General features: G+C 43.2%; 1 protein-coding gene across 3 annotated transcripts in view; it reads right to left on the bottom strand.

The window, feature by feature from the left end:
- Positions 1-1,068: 1,068 nt before the first annotated feature.
- Positions 1,069-24,601, bottom strand: part of LOC103178753 (SEC14-like protein 1) — a 31,772-nt gene continuing 8,239 nt past the window's right edge. For 2 of the 3 annotated variants that reach the window (XM_042341102.1, XM_042341101.1), the window contains exons 2-17: positions 18,663-18,732; positions 17,535-17,684; positions 17,286-17,417; positions 16,639-16,767; positions 15,256-15,496; positions 13,524-13,636; positions 11,012-11,041; positions 8,643-8,832; positions 6,713-6,801; positions 6,372-6,442; positions 5,729-5,900; positions 5,435-5,569; positions 4,953-5,090; positions 4,551-4,799; positions 4,221-4,399; positions 1,069-3,302 (exon numbers count right to left, since the gene is read on the bottom strand). In XM_042341102.1, coding sequence (XP_042197036.1) covers positions 3,197-3,302; positions 4,221-4,399; positions 4,551-4,799; positions 4,953-5,090; positions 5,435-5,569; positions 5,729-5,900; positions 6,372-6,442; positions 6,713-6,801; positions 8,643-8,832; positions 11,012-11,041; positions 13,524-13,636; positions 15,256-15,496; positions 16,639-16,767; positions 17,286-17,417; positions 17,535-17,684; positions 18,663-18,725 — 2,187 coding nt within the window. In that variant the 5' untranslated portion in view covers positions 18,726-18,732 and the 3' untranslated portion in view covers positions 1,069-3,196. The remainder of the gene's footprint in view (positions 3,303-4,220; positions 4,400-4,550; positions 4,800-4,952; positions 5,091-5,434; positions 5,570-5,728; positions 5,901-6,371; positions 6,443-6,712; positions 6,802-8,642; positions 8,833-11,011; positions 11,042-13,523; positions 13,637-15,255; positions 15,497-16,638; positions 16,768-17,285; positions 17,418-17,534; positions 17,685-18,662; positions 18,733-24,601) is intronic. The other variant, XM_042341103.1, reaches the window with a different exon arrangement.

Here is a 24,601-nt window from a genome sequence, read left to right as displayed (position 1 = left end):
CGGGAAAAAGCATTACTGTCTAAGGCAGACGGAGAATTGTGCTGTGTATAAATTGAAAAATTATTGCTGATTTCTACCATTAAAGCCCTTTAAAGCAGAGATTTGAGAATAAAGTGAGGAAACATTACAGTATCTCAACCTAGTCACATGTGCGATTGCGAGAAATACATTTCCCATTATTATAATATTCACAAAATCGGATATGGCTGTCAACCCCACAGAATGGGGATTTTGTTTTGGTCAGCTGGTTGTCTGACACAAGGTGAACTCATCACCATGTTTAAAGGTATCAAAACCAAACAACTGGAAGTTCCACATAAACATGAAAGTTTCCCTCTGTCTGGAATGTATGCTCTCCCCGGAGGGTCACATCCTGCTTAACTATCAGTTTGCCTCTGTGAAAACTGTCAAGGTTACCACTGCTTGTCCAGCTGAGATCATTCTATCTATTAAGGATTGGGTTTGCAGGGTTAATGGCAGCTGAGCAGATAGAACTCCGGCTCCCAAATGATCCGCTATGCCAAGTCCTACTAACAATCAAGGATTGGTGGTCTGACAGCAACAATGTCACAGACCTCTGTGGTTCATGAAACAGACGACTGAGACTACTACAGTGGATCCGATATTCCTTGCTAAGCACGTCAGCTTGGAGCCAAAGGGCTTACTTACCTCTCATCCCAAGGAGCATGGATGCTAATTGGTCTTGGGAGAAGGGAATGCAAGTCTTACCCTGATAAAAAATGCCAACTCCATATAGATATATAGTGAGTAACCCTAACCCTTCTGAATAAGTAGCAGTTCTGTACATTTACACAGCACATAACTTTTTCCCTGTTAATTAAAATATAGGCCAGTTAACTAAATGTCGATATTAGAGAATCACATTAAAGTCTTAAACCTGAAGTGCAGCTTGGTGCACATGTCACATGAGAGGTTCAGGTGGTGAAGAAAGGCCCTACAGACCATTTGATCTCATCTTTCCAGAATACTCGCTCTACCATCCTCCTATTGCAACACAATTGTGTCTTTTTTAAAATGAGTCCAGCGTCCTGGCCTCTCTCACCCTTCCTGGTAACCTGTTCCAGTTATTAATTACCTTCTGGGTAAAGAAATACTTGGTGTTAGTGATGAGCATTGCTATTAAATGTTCCCACAGTGCTCCATTCGACAACAACTTGCATTTTACATAGCAACCTTCACGGGGGGTAGCTTCACGGAGTGCTCAATGCAAGGACTTGCCTGAGTGCGAGGAGTCAATTCTTCTGATGCAAACACTTGCTCGCGTTGACGTGGAGAAATGTTTTCCAAGGCTTTGGTTTGACATTCCCTGTGTTTTTCCGAGTTTGTCTTTTGCAAACGTTAAACAGTTAAACTGTTTGAACATCACTACAGCACATCTCTGGAGAAGAAACCAGTGCTGTGGGAGTTGTATTCAGATTCCCAATTTAGGGACTGTCCCAAAATGTGGAAAAAATAGGCTCCTCAAATAGAGCTGTGTACAACCTGAGGTCAGTGCATCGCCCAATTAATTTTAACAAATTCTTTCCCTGTTTTGAAAGACAGTAAAACATTTTTTACAAAATACAACTTGGGAGGTATGGTCATTTGATCATCTACCTTCCACAAAAGCCTGAAATAGCAGCACTCAAAGCGATATGTATGTATGTATATTTCTATGATGCACAAAGTAAAGAGCCCAATATCTGTTCTAAGTCAGACCAGCTCCATCATGGATATCAGTCATGGATAAAGTTTTATAAGCCTGGACTCACCTAAGCTTTGGTTTTACACCGTAGGATTTCTGCTAGTAGTACTCTGTAATCTAATTCGTACTGTGGTTATCCAGCCAGTTTTGGGATATTTAGTTGTCACCTGTGTACTAATACTAATTGCTGTCAAGCAAAGCTACTGTCTTTGTGGTCAAACAGAGCAGATGTATTTGTCAGCAGTCTCACAACTAGGTGAATAATCATAATGCTTGGATTTGTCATAGCGCATTTTATGTCAGGAGGACGTCTCAAAGCGCTTTACAGTATTTACTGTAAATTGTACAGTGACTGTATTTGGAGGCAAATGATTAATTTGGAGTGTTTCTGCTCCTGGAAACAAAGGCTATAGGCCATTTTGTGAATGTCACAAAGTGCAAACCCCATCTACAAAGGGTTAATGCGTTGCCTCGAGGATATTTGGAAGGGATTGTAAATGTATGCTAAGCACTGATGGTAGTTTTATGGAAAGGATGATATGTAACATTATAACTAATAAACTGGCTGAGTATAGAGTGTAGTGTAAAAGTGGTTTGGGTAAATTGGGGAATGAATAGCAGATGGATTAACTGTAGATAAAAATAAAAAATATACTTTTGTAATAGTACAAAAGTACTACAAGTAATAGTAACTATATGTTTTTAGTAATATAGACAGAATGAGGAAAGGATTCACTCTGATTATTGATCATTGATCAATCTCCGAAGGTTTCCAGTCAACACAAACCTGTTGTCAGCAGGATTGGAATTTATCTGAAATAACAAACTAATGGAACTTTGTACAGATCATTGCGAAGCCACGTTGGAATATTGTGCGTTGTGTTCGGGCTTCCAACCTTCACAAGAACACTGACAAATTGGAGAAAAGTCAAGTAGGAGCATGAAGGAGGATTCTAGGACTAAGGACTGAGGAAAGAACTTATTTTCATCGGAGAAAAGAAAATTGAGTGAGGCCTTGATCCAGGTTTCTAACATGTTGAACGGATAATGTAGACCTAATCCAGCTGTTTAACTTGGAGTGTGAGTAGCAGGACTGTTATGCCCAAGAAGTAGATGTGAGGTGAGCAGAATTGTGATTAAATTGGTTTTGGCACAGAGAAGTCTGATGGAGTAGAATATATCTGATCTATGGAAGGGATTCGTTTTTCATGCTTGTGATGTTCTTGTGTCTGTTAGATGAAAGTATTGAAGGTTGCCATAGTGATGTGATATTTGATATGAGTCCTAGGTCAGCTGAACCAGTCAGGCATGTGCTTCTGTAAACTGAGGATCGAGCCCTGATGCAAATACTACAGAAGGGCAATATTGCACTGAGGTGAGATAGCATTACAAAGACTTGGCACTCGTACTCAGGTTGATGAAGGTCTCCAGGCTGGGCCTCAGGCAGTTTCCTGGGCAGAGCTCACAGAGCGGTGCTATCGACAAGTGCTTCTATCTGGAGATAAGCGAGCTGCTCTGGGACTGGCTAGAAGAAGTGGTGGCAGCGCTGAGGTGGGAGAATCCACTCTGACAGGACTCAAGGCTAGTCATGGAACCCCTGAAGAGAAATAGCAAACAGTTATTACAACAAATAATCACATGATACTATTGCAATTTATACAGTGTTTGATCACATCAAAACATCTCAAAGCCCTCGCACTTTTAAGGATAATGACTCAACTGTTACGTAGGCAAACACAGAAACTAGAAGCATCCCACACTTAGCAGTGAAATGAATGATTAATTGGATGAGGGGTGATCCATAACTCCCTGACTTTCTTCCAAATAGCACCACAGGATCTTTAGATCCACCAGGTTCAATAATAATAATAATCTTTGCATTTGATATAGCGCTTTATCACATTGTTGAGAAGTCTCAAAGCGCTTCATAGAGTATAAAGTGGATTGACTGTGTATTTTGTGGATGAAATGTGGCAGTCAATTATGCACAAACTTCTGTCCCTTAAACCTCCTGACGTAGAATGATATCAACCCTGGGCTGAACAAGCAGCATGTCCTCAGTAACCATGAAAACATCTCAGAACTTGTTCCATCCAGACAAGGATAAGCAAAGTGCTTATATTGTACTAATGAAAGTCCCCATAGATAGAAAAGGGGAAAGATTTGGAGAGAATGTGGTGTGGATAAATCCATACGTGTTAATGGAGTTTGCTGCACCAGAGCTGTATAAGATACCCCAATCATGGGGTCCAGCAATATTGTCAAAGGAATATACCTAGCTCCATGAACATGGTGGGGGTACGGGAGACAGAGTGGAGTAACTCCAGATGCAGGAATGGGAAACGCTAGTGTCCTGGCTAAATACCCACCCACCCAACACAATTGCAGGAATGGGGAATGCCAATCTCTCAGTTGATTGCCCCCCCTTTCCCCACCCACACACACTCCCACACACACACATACCCCCACACAAACACAGGAATAAAGATTGCCCGTCTCTTGGCTTCGGTCAGACCTGAAATCCTCTGATGCTAGTACTTCGGTGTAAAACATGATCTTGCACTTATGGGAGGAAACCTGAAGGGAAGCCAGAACATCGTCCACGCGGGGTAGGGTGGTGGAGGAGATGGATGGGGAGCTGTGCATCTTCCATTGCAGGATATAGAAGCCTGGCCAGCGGGTCACATGTGAGCCCTGAAAACAGACGAGAGCAGTGAGTACAGACTGGGGCCGTCCCAGTGCAGCAGTGTCTGACCCAGTGGCTTGCTGATGCTGCAGCAGCAGATGTGATGCAATATGACTGACACAATAAAAATATGGCATATGGGCATTGCTGGGAACTTACCTGAACACTCTCACCCTCTCGACAGATGAGCAGTGATTCAACCATGCTGTAGTCCACGCCCAACACCCAGTTCCTTTCAATCAGCTGCACATTGTTGCCTCCAGGCAGTGGGACGAGGGGACTGCTGGAGTCTTTGCGACAAGGCTGAGGCGACCTTTTGGAGTGGAAGATATTAAACACCACATCTCCCTTCAGAATGTCGAAATCCCAGGTGATGACTGAGGAAGCTTCCAGAATCTCAATGACAATCTGAAAAACACAAAGTATCAGACACAATAAACACAACTGCTGCTTGTTCAGCAGAGTGAGGGCTATCGTGTGGGATTACGGTTTAAAGAGCTGGTGAATAAACTAGGACAGGTGTGGGAGGGCAGTGCTGGGACATGTGCTACCATTCCATACCTCGTGCGGAGCTCCTTTGAAGACGTTTGCTGATTTGTAGATGGTTTCGGTCCAGAGTTTGATGTGGTCTGCATACTCCAGCGCTTCCTCGGTCTGGTACAAATTCTTGGGAACCATCCCTCCCTCTGGGATACTGCACTGATACAGCAATGATAACATATAGAGAGAATTACTCACAGTGCAACTAGGGAAGAGACCCTAAGGCCTAAGGCTGAGATCCCAGCCTTCCAAGACCCCAACTCCCCAAGACCCAAACCCAACAAGATCACAGCCCCTGCGATCCCAATCACCCCTAGAACTCATCCTTAAGCCTTCCCCCATCACCACCCACAGAACTCAAATCTTTGCTAAAACAAGTCCCAATTCCAGAGCTCCAACCCCCAACTACTTGAGAACTCAGTCCCAACCCACAATTCCTCTCCCCCACCCCCACCCCCACACACACAGATCCCATATTGCTATATTGTAGATGTCACGCATACCACACACTCTCCGCCCAAGAAGTCAGGGATAATCTCCTTGTCAATGTAGTCCACCAGGCCCCCTGCCCCCTGGTAATTGTTGCCGCTGTAGATTAGGAACTTCTGCCGAGTGTTCTCATTAATGAAAGGGCTAACCTAGGGGAGAGAAAGGAGAACAATTCTATTGATCCGGCCTCAATAGTCATTCGCAGTTATGAATAGCAAACAACCTTATGAGTGAAAATATTTCATCCAACCTTTTTTTAACCCGACATTTTCAACAGCACCACCTAAGTGCAAGTTATTGTTACTCACCAGAGTCCAAAGCACAGGGAAGACTCTCGGGGCCCTGACAATGAGCAGCCTCCCCAGGGTCTCAGGATAATTGGCTTCGACCACCTCGATGACGCGGAGCAGAGCCTTCACTCCAGGGCGCCACAGGTGCCTCATGTTCAGTCCCTCCAGATCCACCAGGCAGGTCCACGAGCTGTCAATTCAGTCACAGATGGAAATTAGTCACCAGTAGTGACCTCCAACCCAGCCACTCCTTCCCACCACAATCTAATTGTCATTAATAGCAGCACAGGTGGCACTGAGGAATATGAACGTTTCCAGGATTCTCTCAATTGATAGCACTCTTGCCCCTGGGTCAGAAGGTTGTGGGTTCAAGTCCGATGTTGAGACTTGAGCTCGTGGTCTAGGCCGATACTCTTGTGCAGTAATAGGGGAGCACTGCATTTTCAGAAGTGCCACTCTTCGTTTGAGACATAAAGACCGTAGAACCAGGCTGTTGTTCAGGTGGATAGCGAAGACATGAAGTGGTGATTGGGACGATGTGTTGCTCAGAGCCTATAGCAGTGAGTGGGATGGCATGTTACTCAGACTGTAGGGTGAGTAAATGGTCTGTTACTCAGAGGCATGAGGGTGTGGAGGTGAGTGTGGACAGTGCTTTACTCACGTAATGGGGCGGCCAAAGACTTTGGTGTTCTCTTCACATCGCTTCTGACCATCCTCGTTAATTGAAAGAACCTTGAACGAGTGAAGAGAAGGGCAGAATTAGCCGATAGAACAATTCGAGTTTTTGTTCCCATTGAATGCATGTTAAGTATAAGTGGAAGCGCTTCGAGACAGCCACATGACGTGAAAGGTGCTATAGAAATATAAATTAAAGAACTGCATTTATAACTACAATAACACTTAAATAATGTACCATTTTAAATAGCGTGTTCCTAATCTCTTAATTTCTGATCCGCGTAAAGGAAGGATTTTGAGGCAATGGGCCAGGCCGGAGTTACTCACATGCCGGAGAATAGCCTCCTCTCCCACTGCCTTCAGCAGCCCCTTCGTGTCCATCTGACCCAGGCGCAGGATGTACAGTGGGCGGCCGTCTGCAAAGAAACAACCAGTGAGGCCAATAATTTAGCACAGCATGTAATATCTGAAACCCAAAGATGAACCTATAACCATTCGGCAGGAGGGAACCCTGCTTCTCCAGTGTTGGCAAACAGGCTGTTTTGTACCAGTAGGACATACCTAATCAATTGCTTACAGTTAGCCTTTGAAATGTCCATTGTCGATATTCGTTACACAATATTAAAGAAGCTATGATGGAGGACATGTCAACTTCCTCCCCAGGTCACCAAGAGTCTGGACACGCACGGCCCACAGAAATGGCCTGTCAATAACTTCTTTCTTTGCTTTTTTGAGAGGAACTAAGTGTGAAATATCCAGCGATCATTGAATAACAGAATTTCTGATCTTGTCTCTCATGACAGGAAGCGGTTAGTATTTCGGAAGGAAATTCAGACTTGAGTAAATAGCAGAAGTAAAACTAGACCCTAAGAGAGGAAGTGGAAGAAAACATTGGAGCTGAACCTAGAATCTGAGAGTGAGATGGAAGCCAGAGTCCAACAACAGGAGCGGAACCGAACCAGTCTGAGAGCGAGCGTGGAACTGAATGCGAGACCCAAGAGTGGAACTGAACCACAGTTGAGAGACTGAGTGGAGCTAAACCAAGGCTCCCAAGGAGCAGGAGAACACGATAGAACTGAACTGACAGCACACTGACTGATTCATTTATCAATCGCTCTATTGTCAGAGCATGTGGAGTCAGGGGGAAAATAGCAGTATCGATAGCAAGCTGGCTACAAAACAGAAAACAGAGAGTATGGGTAAAGGGTAGCTACTCAGACTGGCAGGGGGTGGGCAGTGCTGTTCCACAAGGATCGGTATTGGGTCCACTGTTGTTCACAATATACATTAATGATTTGGACTCAGTAATCAGCAGTACAATTTCAAAATTTGCAGACGACACCAAAATTGGGGGGAGTAGTTGATACAGAGGAGGACTGCAACAAATTACAGCAAGACATTAATAAACTTGTGAAAGGGCATTTTAAATGGCAAATGCATTTCGATGTGGTACATTTTGGCAGAAGGAATAAGGAAGTCACATACATCCTGGAAAATAAAAAACCTAAATGGGGTAGAGCAGCAAAGGGATCTAGGGGTACACATACACAATTCACTAAAGTAGTAACGCAGGTTAATAAGGCCATAAAAAAGGCAAACCTGGCATTGGGGTTCATTTCTAGAGGAATAGAAATGAAAAGCAGGGAAGTTATTGTAAATTTCTATAGAACCCTGATTAGACCAAACTTAGAATACTGTGTGCAGTTCTGGTCCCCACATTATAGAAGGTATGTAGAGGCACTAGAGAGGGTGCAAAGAAGATTCACAAGAATGATCCCAGAACTGAGAGGCTATACCTATCAGGAAAGGCTGAACATGCTTGGGTAAGGGGTGACCTGATAGAGGTCTTTAAAATTATGGAAGATTTTGATAGGGTAGGGACATAGGGAAGATGTTTCCACTTGTGGGGGGCGACCAAAACCAGGGACCATCAATATAAAATAGTCACAAATAGATCAAATAGGGAAGTTAGAAGAAATTTCTTCATGTATAGAGTAGTGGGAATGTGGAACATGCTACCACGAGGAGTTGTTGAGGCAAATAGCATAGATGTATTGAAAGGGAAGCTAGATAGGTACCTGAGGGAGAAGGGAATAGAAGGTTATGTTTGAAGGCTTAGTTGAGGAAGGGCAGGAAGAGGCTCACGTGGAGCATAAACACCGGCATAGACCAGTTGGGCCAAATGGCCTGTTCTGTGCTGTATATTCTAATGTATTCTAATGTATTGTTACGGTGACTGCTCTCACAGATGAGCTACCTCTGTCGTGGTGGTGCCACCCTCCTGTATAGTATTCCACCAGCACCTGGGGAGGTCTCCACATTTCCAAGATGTAGTCCACTTGGTACTGCTTCCGCCAGGTCAGCGACTGGCACAGGATCTCCCGAGCCTTGTCTATGTTGAAGTCCCGGGCCCGCAGGAACCGTAAAATGTGTTCGTCTTTGGGAATCTGCAACAGAGGAAGAGTCGCAGAACATTATCCAGAAGCTGGAACTTTACAAACTAATTGCGCACGAGTGTGCAAATGTATTAACATTGCACACGCTAACACTACACACACCAATACTCTTGGACTAACATTGCACTCACACTAACACTGTGCAAACCTGAATAGTATAAGGAGCCAAGAGCTGAGCATCACATCATCTTCCAGCCCACAGCCAAGACAAGCTGTGGAGATGAATGAGCAGGGATACTTAGGCAGACCAGGGTGTAACAGTGGACAGACATATCATTTTCAATGTTGAGACTACACTCTTTAGTGCTCTAAGTCGCTATGCTGTGTGAAAGACGCTACATAAATGCAAGTTGTATTATAACACTTGTCTATACCCACCAAACAGCAGGCAAAAGTGTAGAGCATTAAGCTTCACAAAACTACTGGACATACTTTTTGTCTTATTTTTCTGATACAAGTTTATATATTTTGTCTTGGAGTCTGGACATATACACTTGTATTAGAAAACAGATACAAGAACCAAATCTCAAAGCACTTCACACAGTGAAATTACTTTGACGTGTAGAGACTCGTCAGGTAGGCACATACCACAGCTAACCTGCCACCGATAACTGCTACCCAGGGTAATGAGGTGATGACTTGGTGAATTTGCATTCGGAAGGAACATTGGCCAAGAGAGTCCGGGAAACTTCCCTCTTCTCCCAAGTAAAGTTACTTGTAGTGATTGCAACTGCAAATGCAAAGGCCAGTCTGGCTGAGCCATGCGGGAGTCTAAACTACAACTTTCTGCAGACTCACATCCCTGCCTTGGCCACCTTTCCCTTCCAGGCACCATCATAAGCTCCTCTGCCATCAGCCACTGATATGCCACAGCCCGGGTCTGTCTCCTGCCACTCATTCTGCCCTGCACAACTAGCAGTCACCTCCCTACTTGTAAGCATCTGTCTACATATGTAAGCATCTGAACCAATAGCTAACTGGTCCCCTTCCAGACATGTGACCATACAGACCATCTTTTTATAAAAGATTTCAGATATTCAGGTTGTGATGGAATGGAATTAAAATACCTCACAAATACCTTGCTGTAAAATATCAACTAACCACACAGATATCCACTGCATAAATTTCTAGGTGATGACAGTCTTATGCTGCACCGTCTCAGATCTGTTCAGAAGCTGCTTGTTCTTACCATTGGGATTCTCTTGATGTGACCATGGACAAAATTACTATTTCTACACAGCAAACACATGCAACACTTCAAACCAGCACATGTCTATCTATACATGGGTCTAGAGGTGGAGATGGGCGAATGTATATTAAGCAACGTATCCAAGTGTGTACCTCTGCAGGTTTGTAGGTGCTTCAGTAGGCATATCTCTCTCAATACTTGTGAATGCATGAAAGTATACGTTTACATGTATTCAAGGATGTATGTGAAGGGTGTGTACTTGGGTTTAGCAAAGCGTGCACAGGTATCCTGACCATCTGTGCATCTCTGCACACATGTAAACACTAGTCCACATAGGTTTGTATGTGTGTGTGCACATGCATGTGTGCTACATTTATGGATATTAAATGCACTGATGCTATTTTCTTTAGACAGGGGGACAGATAAATGTTACTGTCTCCTCCACAACAGATGAAGTAAAAAAAAGTACACATTCAACCATGGAAAGTTTTTAACTCAGATCCAATAAGGTAGTGTGTTGAGACAAGTAATAAACAGCTTAACCTCAAGGGAAAGGACCTGTTACCCAAAAATATCTCCTGATCATAGCCTAAGATCACAGTTTCAACATTTAAGACGGTGCAGATTTTGGAAAATTCTTAAATTCAATCTCAATTTGAATTGCATCTCTTTTTGAGAATTAGGAAACTGGGAATGAATTTAAGAATTTTCCAAAACTCTGCACCATGTTAGATTTTAAGACAACAATCTTATGGCTAAGACTGGGTACATTTTCAGGCCTCTGGAGGTTCTGAGGTAATTGAAGCTCCTCAGTTTTATACTTGGCGTGCGTATGGCAACTGAGGAGTAGGTCAGTTTGGGGGCTGTTACCAGAGGACACAGTCACAGTCTGCTCCCCTGTCTGTGGTATCAAGCTCTAGTACTATAGGATACTGATCACTCGCTCGCACTAACATGCTGCGCATACAGTGAAAGCATTACCTTTTCTTGTTTCCAGTCACCTGCCTCAGACTACAAAGAGCACAGAGAAAGACATTTTATTGTGGTTCAGTACTTAAGGCAAGACTGGTCTCTGCAATCCTTTCCCACGCAACTTCACCACAGATCCAAACCTCAATCCTAATAAATCAGCTCGGGGATGAAATTCTTTGGCGAACCCAAGTGTGATCCTGTATCCTCTGTTACTGGGACAATTCCCCCAATAAATATAAAGCATATTCAGTTATTGGGTCCAATCAGACTCCCTTAGCTCCACGCTAATCAATCTAGTTTTAAACCTAATGATTTTTGGAGATGATTTTAACATTACAAAGAAGCATAGGGTGGTACATTTTCCCATGCTGAATGAGCTGGCATGTGTTTGCCCCATGTTGTACTTGAACAGAAATTACATCGCACAGGGAGTTCTGTGTCTTTTCTTGGCCACATATCTGTAATTTCTATTTCTCATTGGTGCTATTTGCCTCAGGGTTCAGCATTAATCCTTGTGCCACGTCACAACCTGACTTGCTGGTGCTGAGTACGGGTGAGTGACAATGAATGAGAATGTTTGGACTTAATAGAACAGACTCAGAGGCTCGACACGGTGCAGGAAATTTCATATGCAATTTCCTGACTGTTTGTGTCTAGCTTCCTGAAAGCACCAGTGACAAAGATGCAATGTGCAAGGATGGCACAAAGTGGTAGAATGCATAGAATCGCAGTGCAGCTGCAGCCAGCACTCCATCGCTGGAGTCATTGTTTGACAGTGCAGCATAGTAACTATGCATCAGCATTAATGTCACCAGGCCAGACACTGGGGCAGTTCAGCTGAAGCATAATGTTTATAACATCTACACTCGTCTCTGGTAAGGAAAACATTAGTAACTGCAGGACACCAGTGCCTTATGTACCTCGCATTCTCCTCTGACAGAATCCAGGAAACATTCCAAACTCTCAGACTTGCAACCAAAAAGAAAGTAGAAATCACGCAGTAGAAAGAACTTGAAACATGCCTTACAATAGATCTCTCTCTCTCTTTGAATTTGGTCACGAAGTGGGATTAATAGCTTGCTCTACACGGATCATCTCAATAAACTGACCATCCAGATCAACTGAATTGGATCATGGCATCATCTGGTGGTTTTAATCTTATCTGCATATGTTAAAATTACACTGGACATTAGTATACTAAGTTTTTTTTGATTAAGTTATTATGACTACACCTCGCCCTCTCCTCACCCAACTCCCTCTATCCTCCATTCACAACCCTACTGCCCTGCATGTCTTCACCTCCATTTCTACCCCCATTCCCTATGTAGGAAATTAGGGCAGAGGTTAAAAGAAATTTGGAAATAAGAATAAGAGGGTGATTTAGAAAAAAAAGGTAACAGTACCACAAATCCAAACAGCAGAAAATCTCTGTTTCTATCCACTTTAATCACGCACGTGAAACGCAACATGTGCCTCATGACCTATAACAGTCCAACTCTTGACAATCTTTGCCCCTAAGGTAACAACCAGCATCAACTTGTCTGTCTGTCTTCCAACCTTACCCCCTTTGAAAACCATTATCACCTGAATCCTCAATTCACGTATCCACCTGTAGAGCCCTCCATTCTCTCTAACCAATGAGTGTAGTTTTGGGCAGCACACTTTAGAAAAAAATCTTGGAGGCTGTGCAGAATAATTCCCAAGAATGACACCTGGATTGAAGGTACTAAAATACCAGTTTTAGGTACTAGGCTTACTTAGAAGCACAGTATGAGAAAATTGAGGCTATGCTTCTGGGAACAGAGAAGGTTGAGGGATGATCTGACAGAGTCATTTACAATAGTAAAGGGAATTGATAGAGGGAATACAGAGAAACTTGTATATGGTTGTACATCCAAAACAAGAGGGCATAATCTAGAAATTAGACCTAAACCTGATAGCAGTGAAATCAGAAGACATTTCTTAACTTTGAGCTATGGGATTGTGAAATGCACTTACTCAAAACAATTACTGCACAGTTGGTGGGAATTTTTAAAAGGGTATTGGAAAATACTGGGCTAGCAAGGGTATCACAGGGTATAGAGAAAAACGATGCAAATGGTATTGACAGATGGAGGCTCAAAGAGCTGAATTACCTGCACCTGTTCCAATATTTCTCCCCCTCTCCATCTCTAACCTGCCCTTTCTCTCCAAACTACTGGCACTCGTTGTCTCCTCCTAGTTACACTCCTACCTCGCTATTTGAGACTCAGTCTGGATTTCATCTCACCCACACCACTGGAGCAGCCCTGGTCTAAGTTCTCTCAGTCTGTGATCAGATTCTATGATTCATTGAGAAAGTCAGATTTTGATTACTGTGTATAGCTCGGAGTAGCATGCTTTATTTGCTCAAAGTATCCGAATTCAGAAAGATTTCAGCTTTGTTTAGGTCTAATAGTACTCGAAGGACAGCCACATGGAACCTTATCACCTGCCGAAGCTCCATTGCATTCCATTCGTCATACCTTGGGACGTCACATACCTTGCCCTTGTGTGTTTCCTGCAACCACTGGCGAAGTTGGATCAGGCAGCTCTCCTGCATTGGGCACAGATGGCCCAGATACCGCTCAATGTAATCAGCATCCAGTTTATCAGCTGAAAAATACACAAAGAGGAAAGAGTGAGTCCTTTATGCACAACATTCACATCAATGTATAGACAATAGTGTGGCCATTGCTGCCCTTGGGAATCCATCCACAACCCAAACAGCAAGTTCAGCAGTTTTGAATTTTGTTTATATTTTATATTTATATTTTCAACTCAACAGCCTCTGACGTGGTTCAACAGATCAGTATCCTCTGTAGATTGAGCTGCTAGGAACAGTATCTTTTCTGTTCCATTATCACGGGCATTGAAAAGGTGTGGGGGTGAACTTGGTATATAATACAATAGCTTGTTAGGCTTAGCAATACCCCAACGCACACTCTGGGGTCCCCAAACCTTGGATCTTCCAATCTGCACATAATACTCTCTAAATTAAATAAGCAGGATGTGTCCTTCAGTGAGGGTGCACGTTCCATTTCAATACACAGGAATTCCCATGTGTAGGTGGAATCATGGAATTCTCAGTTTAGTTCGGATGCTCTTAAGCATGTGTGATGGGTTTCCGTACGTGTCAGACACCTGGCTGACCAAAAAAAAGGAGACAATTCACTGTAATCATCATTCTGAGTAATCAGCTAAGAGAAACACTCAAAATATGACTGGATTGGCGCAGCTCTGCATACTCCACAGCACTGATTCGCATACCAGCTTCAGCTCACAATTCAGACCCACAACTCGTATACAGTAGCACTAAAACTAAGCTCATTCATAACATGCACAGACTATTCTTCTCAAACTCACGTATTGCATGGTTATCACAAGTGAAATGGCAAACTTCAGCTGTCCAGACCCAGTCACTAATGCTAACGTTAACAGAACGGGACAGCTCGGAGTCCTGTTGTTTAGAAGCGCAGTAACAAAGCACACACCATTCAAATGCATTCTGCTTGCTGAATAGTTTTGTGACAATGGCATGACAACCTCTTCGGTTGAATGGTTGATGTGGTTCTAATCCTAGTTCCAGCAATGTGCTGAGTTGCTTTTCCTTGTCCTTTCTATTTGGTGTGATGCAGCCAAACACTAAACTGGTTATGCATTTGAAGAATAAAATAAAACGGCTTGAGGTAAAGGGAATTAAGATTACAGAGATCTCCATTGGTAGTGTTGATTGCATGGCTATCTCCTGTGCTGTATTTCCTATTCGAATGAGGGACGCTTAAAATCTACACTTACTTCCTGTCTCATGCCTGTTGTCTGTCAGATGACTGATACTTTCTCAGTCTCATTTAGCATCTTATATATCTCTACAAGGTTCCCTCTGAGAGGACTCTTTTCAAGGTTGAGAGGCCTAGCTTATCTAATTGTTCCTCCTAGCTCACCCCTGTATCCAAGGGGTTCATCCTCGTAGCTCCCCACTGTACTGTCTCTAAGGTTTGTATAGCCCATATGTTCTACAGGTGGAATCCCACCACAGCACTGTACAGCTTGAGGAAGTGAAAGAGGAACAGAATCAGCAGAGGCTGTTTAAAAGTTTCTCCTAAACCATATGAAGAGGAACATTCAAACAACTGAAGCCCACAGTCACCAAGTGAGACAAGGCAAGACACTTGGCCTTACGCATCCAACACTCACCCCCAGGGGCAAAGGAACCTAATGGAACAAGTACTCACCGTCTGGTAGTGGGGTGGTTGCTTCCTGACCGCTCAAGCTCGGTATTGCTTCTTTGATGCTGCTGTGAGGCAGAGGTTCTGCCGGCTCAACCCTAATGTCCAGTGGTGGTGCCAGAGGGGGCCTGCTGGATTCTGCCACAGCCTCCACCGTAGTGATGGTGGCTGGAGGCGTCCATCGCGGAATATGTGTGATGCCCTGTGCTGTCAGCTGGTTCAGGTAGTACTCGATAACTTCCTTACCCTGAAACACCAAAATAGTGTTGCAAACGTATGGCCCAGTCTCCAGCAAAGAGCTGCAAGCAATGGCCATGATACAAGCCCGTCTTAGCAGCTTATCAAACATACCATTATTTGACTAACTGCCTGCTCACTTTTGATCCTATGAGAATGTGGCCAAAGACAATGAACATTAACAACAAAGGTAATGAACTGTAGAAGAAAAAGTAACTGTAAAAAAGCTGCCTTGGTGAGGCCAGAGGAAGGAGCCTGTGGGAGGGACCAAAGTACTAAGAGGAATTAGACACCTCCATGAAACAACAAGAACAAACTACATTTGTCCTTCACATCGGGAAGAAGTCCCAAGGCGCTGGACAGTCAAGGATTTGTATCCAAGCTGGGGGGTTAGATAAGGAGGGGTGAAGGGCATCCTGTATCTTTTGGCACAGCATTGATAACCATGCCACCTCCCTTCCTCCACCCATCCACCACCACCACAGGGTAGGAACTCATACAGGAAAGCAAGTGGTTGTGAAGGGGAGGAAGGGGATAAGGAAGTACTAACCTTAAAGATGTGACTCACATGAAAACTGCAGAACAAAAAATACAAAAGCTCTCTCCAAAAGCTCAACAAGTTTATCTAGTAAATAGTTGAACCACAAACACAGACCATGCCAGGTTTACGTCTCAGTCCATGCTATTACATGACCTCAGCTAGGGCAGCAATTGGGCTACAATTGGTCTCAGTGTCCCTAGGATTGAGAAGGGAAATCAGGCCTGCTACTGCTTATTGCTATCCAGAGAACAACCCCCCCCAGCAAGCAGTACGATGACTGGTTTCTAGAGAGGAATGAGTTGGTGTGTGGTGCAGATCTAGACTGGGTTGGGGAGAGGGGAGAGGCTTGGAGTACTCTACAGTTCAATTGTACTGTTGGGAGAATCTGAAGCATGATAGAATAGTGAAGAGGAGGAACATACAGATTCTACTGAACATGAGGAGAAGGTACTATGAAACTAAGCCGAAGCACTGTTGTTTATCTGTGATTATTATGTACAAATTCATAGATAAACAAGGAATTATTTCTGTACGTGAGCTGCTCTGTATAACAATGAGGACTTCAGGTGCCTCAGCAATGACTATGCACAGAGAGATGGCTGCTCTCCTACCCTCTTTATGTTGGCTGTGTATTGTTTCATTGCAATCTTCTCCACGGTGCTCTCAAAGCCAAAGAATGACTTGATGTCCAGCGATGCAGATTGTTCAAAGCAGGTCCAGTCATCATTGTCAGGGTGAACCTAGGGCAGTGATTAACACACACATTAAGCATGATGAAATACAAAGGAACAAGTTAAAATGCTGGGAAAGCACATAGGCAGAAAATGAAAAATTTAGTTGAGTCTAACAGGTAGGATAACATCTCAAAATCACAGGGCAATGTGAAACCTCAACAAGGTTGGAAATAGAGAATAGGAGGGAAATAACTCAAAGCTGAGTTGAAGAGGTAGTTTTTTTTAGAAGGGAATGTGCTGCATTATTGGAGGTGCTATCCTTCTGCCTGTTCAGGTGGCATGGCACTATTCGAAAAGAGAGAGTCCCTCCCAGTGCCTGGCTACAAACCCCCATATTGGTTTGTTGGGACATAGCTGTGTGCAAATTGGCTGCCACATTCACCTACAAAATACATGGTCACTAAACCTTACAGTATATCCTGTAAAGTGCTTTGAGAAGTCTTCCCAATCTGGATGGCGCTATATTAAATCTAAGGATTATTAGTTATTATTAATAATGCGGTGCTAGTCTCACAAGAACTCACTATGTAGCTGCAGAGCTCATTGACGAGGACTCTGCTGGAGAAAGTTTCATTGTGAGCCTCGATCCTCAGTGAACGCTCCTTCCAGTTCAGGCTGTTCTTCTGTATAAAATAGATGTACTCCACCCCTGCAATCTGCAACACAGCAAGAGAGTCAGTGTTCTGCATCACAGAGAGGGTACGTATACTGTGACACAGTGAGAGAGCTAGCGCACTGCAACACGTATACACTCTCTCACTCATACATTATACCTTCTTTAGTAGCCGTGGTGCATCTACGTTGAGTTTACAGCTCCGCTCCACCACATGCAGGGAGGTGTCCTCACTTTGGTACTCACTGAGAATCTCACTGCCGAGGAACACCGGGATCAGTGGGCAGGTCGGAAATCGCTTCTCATACGCCTGCAACCCAGAAACATTCCCTCAGCTTAGTGAAATAGGTATACAACAACAACAACAAGATTACATTTGTATAGCGTCTTTCACATCGGGAGGACATCCCAAGGCGCTGGACAGTGTGCAGTATTTCAGACCCGAGCTGGTCTTTTCATCAAACCTGAGCCTCTCTATAGGAATGGCACATGGGCATCGGGTGGGGTGGAGGTGGCATGGGGTTGGCATGGTTTAGCGTGGAACCTGGGGGTGAGAAAGGTTCTATGAGTGTCAACATTACTGGGCTGGGGAGGAAGAAAAGATGGAGTGGATGGAAAATCATTGGTCAGGGTCTCACACGAGTAACGACGGGCAGCTCAGGCTTCAAGTGCCATAGTAACAATGGACTGTGTGTCTGTCCTGAGGCTCTGCATTCTCATAGCCTGGAACGAAGAGCTGAGGAACACAATAGACTCCAGGCACCGCCTGGAAGAGCATTAGTAGGCTTAGGAGAGGAACACTGCAAGACACGCCTCACCAGATTGTTCCATTCACACAGTTCCAAATTCAGAAGCACTGGAGTTACATTGATAACATGGTATCAAAGCTTCTCTGTAAAAATCAAACTGATGAGAATCAGGGCCAGCATAAAGACAGCCTGGCGCATATGTGTGTGTGTTTGAGTATGTGTGTGTGGGGAGTGGGGGTTGGGGTGCTCACCAGGATTGATCTCCTTTCCTCACCAACTACTTACGGCTTGGTAATCACCCTTCACTGTGACGCTTGACCCTTTACCAAGGTCAACTGGTAAAATATTTATACACTTGTCACATCAACTTAAATAAGCAGTGTTTACTTCCCCAAAGCTTCCATACACAACGGGCAGAGCTGGTGAAACACACACCAGTATTAAATGTCCAGCAATGCTGGAGCACGCCGGGTAATCGCCCATCCAGCAAGCAAGGTTTGTGCCAGGACACTTCTCACCACCAAGGTTCATTCACTCACCGCCATCACCAGCTCAAAGGGATACTTGTAAACGCGGACCGGTGACTGGTACCTCTGCACCATCTTGCCTCTGCAATTCAAACAAACAAACACTGCATCAGCTTCCAATGCAGTAAAGCAGGGATTCACAGGACATTTGTCAGCCTGCTGATTCAACCCATCACATTCCTCTTTGCCTCAGCAACCTGAAACCTCCTACCATAGGCTACCAAACAAACAACAAAGAAAAAATACATTTTATAGCACCTTTAACATCGGTAGGACATCCCATCACCCAGTCACACAGCCCACCACCCAGTCACACACTCTCCTGCATCTCGTCTCCCAGACCTGCAACCTCCCACTCGTCTCCTTCTAGTAAGATTTGAGATCAGAATTTCTTTCCCTTCCCCCACACCCCACACCCAACACACACGTACACATATAAAGAGCTTGGTGAATCTTTGGTTAGGACCAAGGCTGAGGATCTGTACTGATGGTTTCTGAGCAATGGGGATTATCAAGCCCAGTGAGGCAGCTGATCTGCAATATAATGGAAGTTTCAGCATAGATTCTCGTGCTTGTGTTCTACCAATTCCCTTTTAATTTACTTCCCTTTTGACTATTTTTAATCGACAATCGTGATAATGCCTCCCATGCCTAATAATCCTTCCCTCACACTGCCTCTCTGAAACATTCTCCCCATTATTCCTCATCTTTCCAGAATGCCCAGCCTTCTGTCTTGCCATTATGGCATCTCTTTAATCACATAGTTAAGATCTCAAGATACGGAGTGACTGTATTTCCATATCTTGAGTTCTTAAGTAATCTCTGTGAAATCACTCTGTGAAATATGCTGACAGTGCCACCCATTCTCTGTGAGAAATGTTCCCAGTTATTCCCAGCAGGAACTACTTTCTCTGTGTGTACACGCACCCAGTGGGAATCATTTTCTATGAAATACGTTCTCGGTTATTCTCACGTGATCACAAGATCAGTTCAAAGAAGAAGGCTCTTCAGCCTATTTGATATAATCATTCTAGAATACTCACCTTACTGTCCTTCCATTCCAGCATCAAGCTACTTATTAAATCAGGCCAGCCTCGATTTGTGCTTACACTGATAGCATCTTGTCACTAGCAGTTACCTGGATAGACCTCACTGCATTTCCTGTCTCACCTAAAAGGTCCTGCCTAGCTGCTGGCACCAGTCCAGGAAGGGAGTAAGTACAGGTAAAGCCCACACTGTACTATAGGCCATCCCCCCTGCAACAAACTTGCTCAGTCAGTTCCTCCGATGTGGAAATCCTACATTCTTGTTCTGCATCAGTCAACAGCTCTAAAGGTGGGTCATCCGTCAATGCATTGCAGAATGGATGTGCACCACAATATTGGAATGTTTCAATCCTATTACATGCAATTCCAAAGGACAATGCGTTCCATTTTACAACGTGCATCAATCTGGAGCACTTGGGCTGGAAACCCCAACAACAAATTACTATCCTTGCACAGAACGTTTCCTACTTTCATGCACCAATAAGGGAATCAGATCTGAGATCTGAAAAGATACTTAGATAAATAAAAAAGCTCCTCAGGCCTATTTCGCCTCATCTTTCCAGGATACCCAGCCTTCTGTCTTGCCATTATGGCATCTCTTTAATCACATACTTAAGATCTCAAGATACGGAGTGACTGTATTTCCATATCTTGAGTTCTTAAGTGATCTCCATGTATCTCAAGGTACCTACATCATTCTGTTTTAATTTTTCATTATCACTGTATTCCACACATTCGGGGGCTTGATATACCAGAGACGCCACTGCTTTATTGGTTCAAGAATTGTGTTTATTAGTTTATTGGCTGCATTGATAATATCCACATCCAATTCTTGTGCCCACAATTTCCCTTTCCCTTTTAAACAATTCATGCACTGAACCATTGTGTTCCAGCTCACTGAAGCACAACTCCTGCATTCGTTAATCAGTCGCACATTTTTTCTCATGCTCCCCACACATTTCATATGCTCCCACTCAACATAATCACAATGGATTAAATAACAAGTCCAATGAAAGGTTATGTGGTTTTATTTTCTTAATTTACTTGCAGGATAACAAAATAACTCCAGCTAACATGAATGTGGGTCAGTTTATTAATACAACAGTTACAAATTGTGGTTAGTCTCACATGGATTTATACCAATCCACAATAACTAGATTCCATTGTTAGAAAATATCAAGCTGATAACATCTGATCAATTCTGTAACACACAGAGAAAGTGCACAAGGCTGTGATGCAAAAATGGTTTCAATATTCAAGTGTTCCACAGAGATAGCTTTCTCTACCCTGCCACCTCTAACACTCCCAAGACAGGTGCAGCATGGGTTTGGATACGGAGTAAAGCTCCCTCTACATTTTCTTAATGATGTGGCTTAACCCCATGTTCAGAAGAGTTCCAGGGAGGGATTTAAAACCTTTAACTATTCACCTTTAAAGCTATTCACAATTCCTCGAAGGGAGGGAATGTGAATAGTTTTAAAGGTGAACTGACTTCATTCGCAAATACAGGAAGCCTTGCCAAGAGGGATGTCCAGATCTCTGTGTGTCTCAGCAACACACTGACACTTGTGCATCTTGCTGTCTGTCTCCCAAACTGAAAGATGTTTGTCAAATATTATTCCTTAAAAACAAAACTTCTTTCATTCATTGAGCAGCAAGGTTCTAGTATCCCCCCAGATACTCCCTCTACATTTTCTCAATGATGTAGTTTAACCCTAAGTTCAGAAGAGCACTCTTCAGAAGAGCAACTGATAGTTACTGCAGAAACAGAACAAACATAACAGTGGGGCCCTCCTTCCCCTCAGGCTGTTGAACGGATCATTTCAACCTTCTGCTATTCTGTGGCTCTATTTTCATAAGGGAGGGATTGTGAATGTTTTAAAGGTGACCCATCTTCATTCACAAACACAGGGAGCCTTGCCAAGAGGAATGTCCAGATCTCTTTCACAACACAGAAACACTGGTGCATTTTGCCGTCTCCCAAACTGAAAGAGATTTGTCAAATATTGTTCCTTAAAAATAATACTTCTTTAATTCACTGAGCAGGAAGGCTCTGGTGGGGCCTCTGAGGCTCCTCCTTACCATACTAACATTTAATATAGTCCCTTTTACATCAAAATATCTCAAGGCACTTAAGCGTCACTTTAAAATGTAGTGACTGTTTCATAGGCAAAAGCGGCAGCCAATCTGCACTAGCAATGTCCCACAAACAATAAGAAGAGTATTTGGGGGGTGAATTGGGATAAAGGAGGAATTTGACCAGGACATACTCACACACAGTGAAACACTGGGAAATTACTAAATTGAAACAGGGCAGAAAAGATGGAGATTAAGGAAAGGATTAAAAGTGTAAAAAACTAGAGACAGCAAGGTACTGTGTGTTCTGCATCAGATGCTCTGTGCTTTACATAAGTCTCAGCCCCAGCATTCAAGTGTCGTTCTCAGTGCGCAGATGATGGCACATGTAAAGCCAGTTTAGAATGCGGGAAAATCTCAGAAAAACAGCACATTTTGTGGTTTTAAATTTTCGACTTCATAACATTTATTCTCTGAATCCCCAAATATCTTTCTGTTCCTGGATTTCAATGGGAACATTGCAGATGACTCAGTGTTTGTTTCAGGCAATTTACATGATGCAAATAAAACTATGATGCTGATTATCAAGAAACTGAAGGAATAAATGTCAATGGAATGTGAAGGAAGAGGTATGAGAATGGATAGAGATGGCTGGAAAATAGAAAACTAAGAGTAACAGTAAAGGGAAGTCCCTTAAACTGGCAAGAAGTAGGAAGTGTAGATTTACTAGGTTAGTACCAGGGATGAAGGCGATGAGTTATGAGGATAGGCTGACCAATTTGGGCCTATATTCTCTAGAATATAGAAAAATTAGAGGGGATCTTATAGAAACCTATATGATCATCAAAGGGCATGATAGAGTAGATAGTCGGAGATTGTTTCCCGTGGTTGGAGAAACTAAAACCAGGGGTCACAACCTTAAAATCAGAGGCCAGCCCTTTCGCACTGAGTTGAGGAAGAACTTCTTCACTCAAAGGGTGGTGAATGTATGGAACTCACTACCCCAAAGGGCTGTTGACGCTCAGTCCTTGAACATATTCAAGACTGAGATAGATAGATTTCTTATTGCAAAAGGGATTAAGGGATATGGGGATAAAACAGGGTTATGTTATTAGCTGGAGTTAGATTAGAAGATCAGCCATGATTGAATGGCGGGGCAGGCTCGAAGGGCCGAATGGCCTATTCCTGCTCCTACATGTTATGTTAAATGGTGATCCACAGGAATTCTTACAAGGACTTTTACTGTTCACCATGTATATAAATAATTTGGACTCAAAGGAGGTTTGATAATATAATACATAAGATATTTGCTCTAGAGAGCAGTCGTACATCTAATAGGGAGTTTAGAAGGAATTTCTTCATTTATGAGAAGTTGTGGTTGAAAAGTGTGGATTTTGGGGGAATTCTGACTTTTCTATCAGGGTTTCTACAACCTCTCACATTAACTCTGTTTCAGAACCTGGAACTCCCCACAAGTCTGAACACCATATCACAGTATGGGGTAAAATTTCACTTCAGTCTAGATTTTTTTTATTAACACAGCATTGCAGGGTTTCCAGAGTTTGGCAAATTGTTGAATCTAGTCTCGACTTTGAAGCAGTTTTTCTGTAGTTCTAAAAAGAAGCGCACAGAAAACTGTCTTCAAAATGAAAGTTGTATTTAAGAATTTGCCAAATTCTGTATGCTTCGAAATGGCTCATTAACAGTGTAAACAGAGTAAATCTAGATCAGGTGGAATTTCTACCCATGCCTATAAATGATCACAGTCAGTGTGTCTACCCTGAATAAAAGAAGCTACAGCTCCTAATCCTCAGACCACATCATGCTTGCAGCTTGGGTGGAGGAATATTTACAAAATCCATATTTGCATCAGAGGCTGGTCTCCACACAGGCTGTGACCTGACTGCTGCTGGTTTTGGAAAGAGATCTGTTGAATATTCTCTGGTGCTGTGGCACTTTCAGTACTCTATACATACATAACCAGAAATGGATCATTCTCCTATTTCAGTTTACTCATTACGTCAATAGCAAGCACTACAATTAGCCCAAGTCTCCATTTCACATCGTGTCCTGTAACACGATACAGACTTCTTCGAAATTAAGGCACGATTAAACTAAGGGATGGATATATTTTCACAGTGCAAGAGTTTAAAGACAGCAGGGGACTCACTTCATCGTATCTGGACTCCAGCATGCTGCAATAGTGAGCATCTCTGTACCACTCGCTCACTCAGCATGTCTGCAATAATTGAGATTCACGCAGAATACTACTTTTACATTATACGTTGCTTCCTGAGATAAGTCTGCCTCTGTAGATAATATGTAATGAAAAATGCCGTTTTCGCAGCACAAATTTGGCAGAACTGTAACAAAGTTCAACCTCTTATTGTTTCCCAATGAGAAAGGTCTGAGCCAGCATGATCAGAACCAAGAAAAGTGATATCAACAACATTTTCAATTTACAATGATATAGCACCTCTTATGTAGGGTAATGTCTCAAAGTGCATCACAGCGACAGAGTGAAAATGTCACCAGAGCCCCTCACTCATTAAAAATGTATGTTTCCTCTCTCTTACCCAAATGAAGGGCGCAGAACCAGATAATGACAATAATTCATCTTGTCAAGAACAGTAGAACAAGAGTACATGGCCTGCGATTGAAATGGGCTAAATTCAAAACAAATCTGCTGAAACACTATTTCAGTGAGGGACTGATAAATCTATGGAACAGGCTCTCTAGTGAGATGGTGGAAGCAGAAAGTGTTGATTCTTTCAAATGCAAATTAGATAGATTTCTTTTAGGAAATAATATTTTGGGATACAGTATATG

This window comes from Callorhinchus milii, unplaced genomic scaffold, assembly GCF_018977255.1.
Source record: "Callorhinchus milii isolate IMCB2004 unplaced genomic scaffold, IMCB_Cmil_1.0 Scaffold16, whole genome shotgun sequence".
In the NCBI taxonomy this organism is placed as follows: Eukaryota; Metazoa; Chordata; class Chondrichthyes; order Chimaeriformes; family Callorhinchidae; genus Callorhinchus; species Callorhinchus milii.
This window is presented reverse-complemented; position numbering and strand designations above follow the sequence as displayed.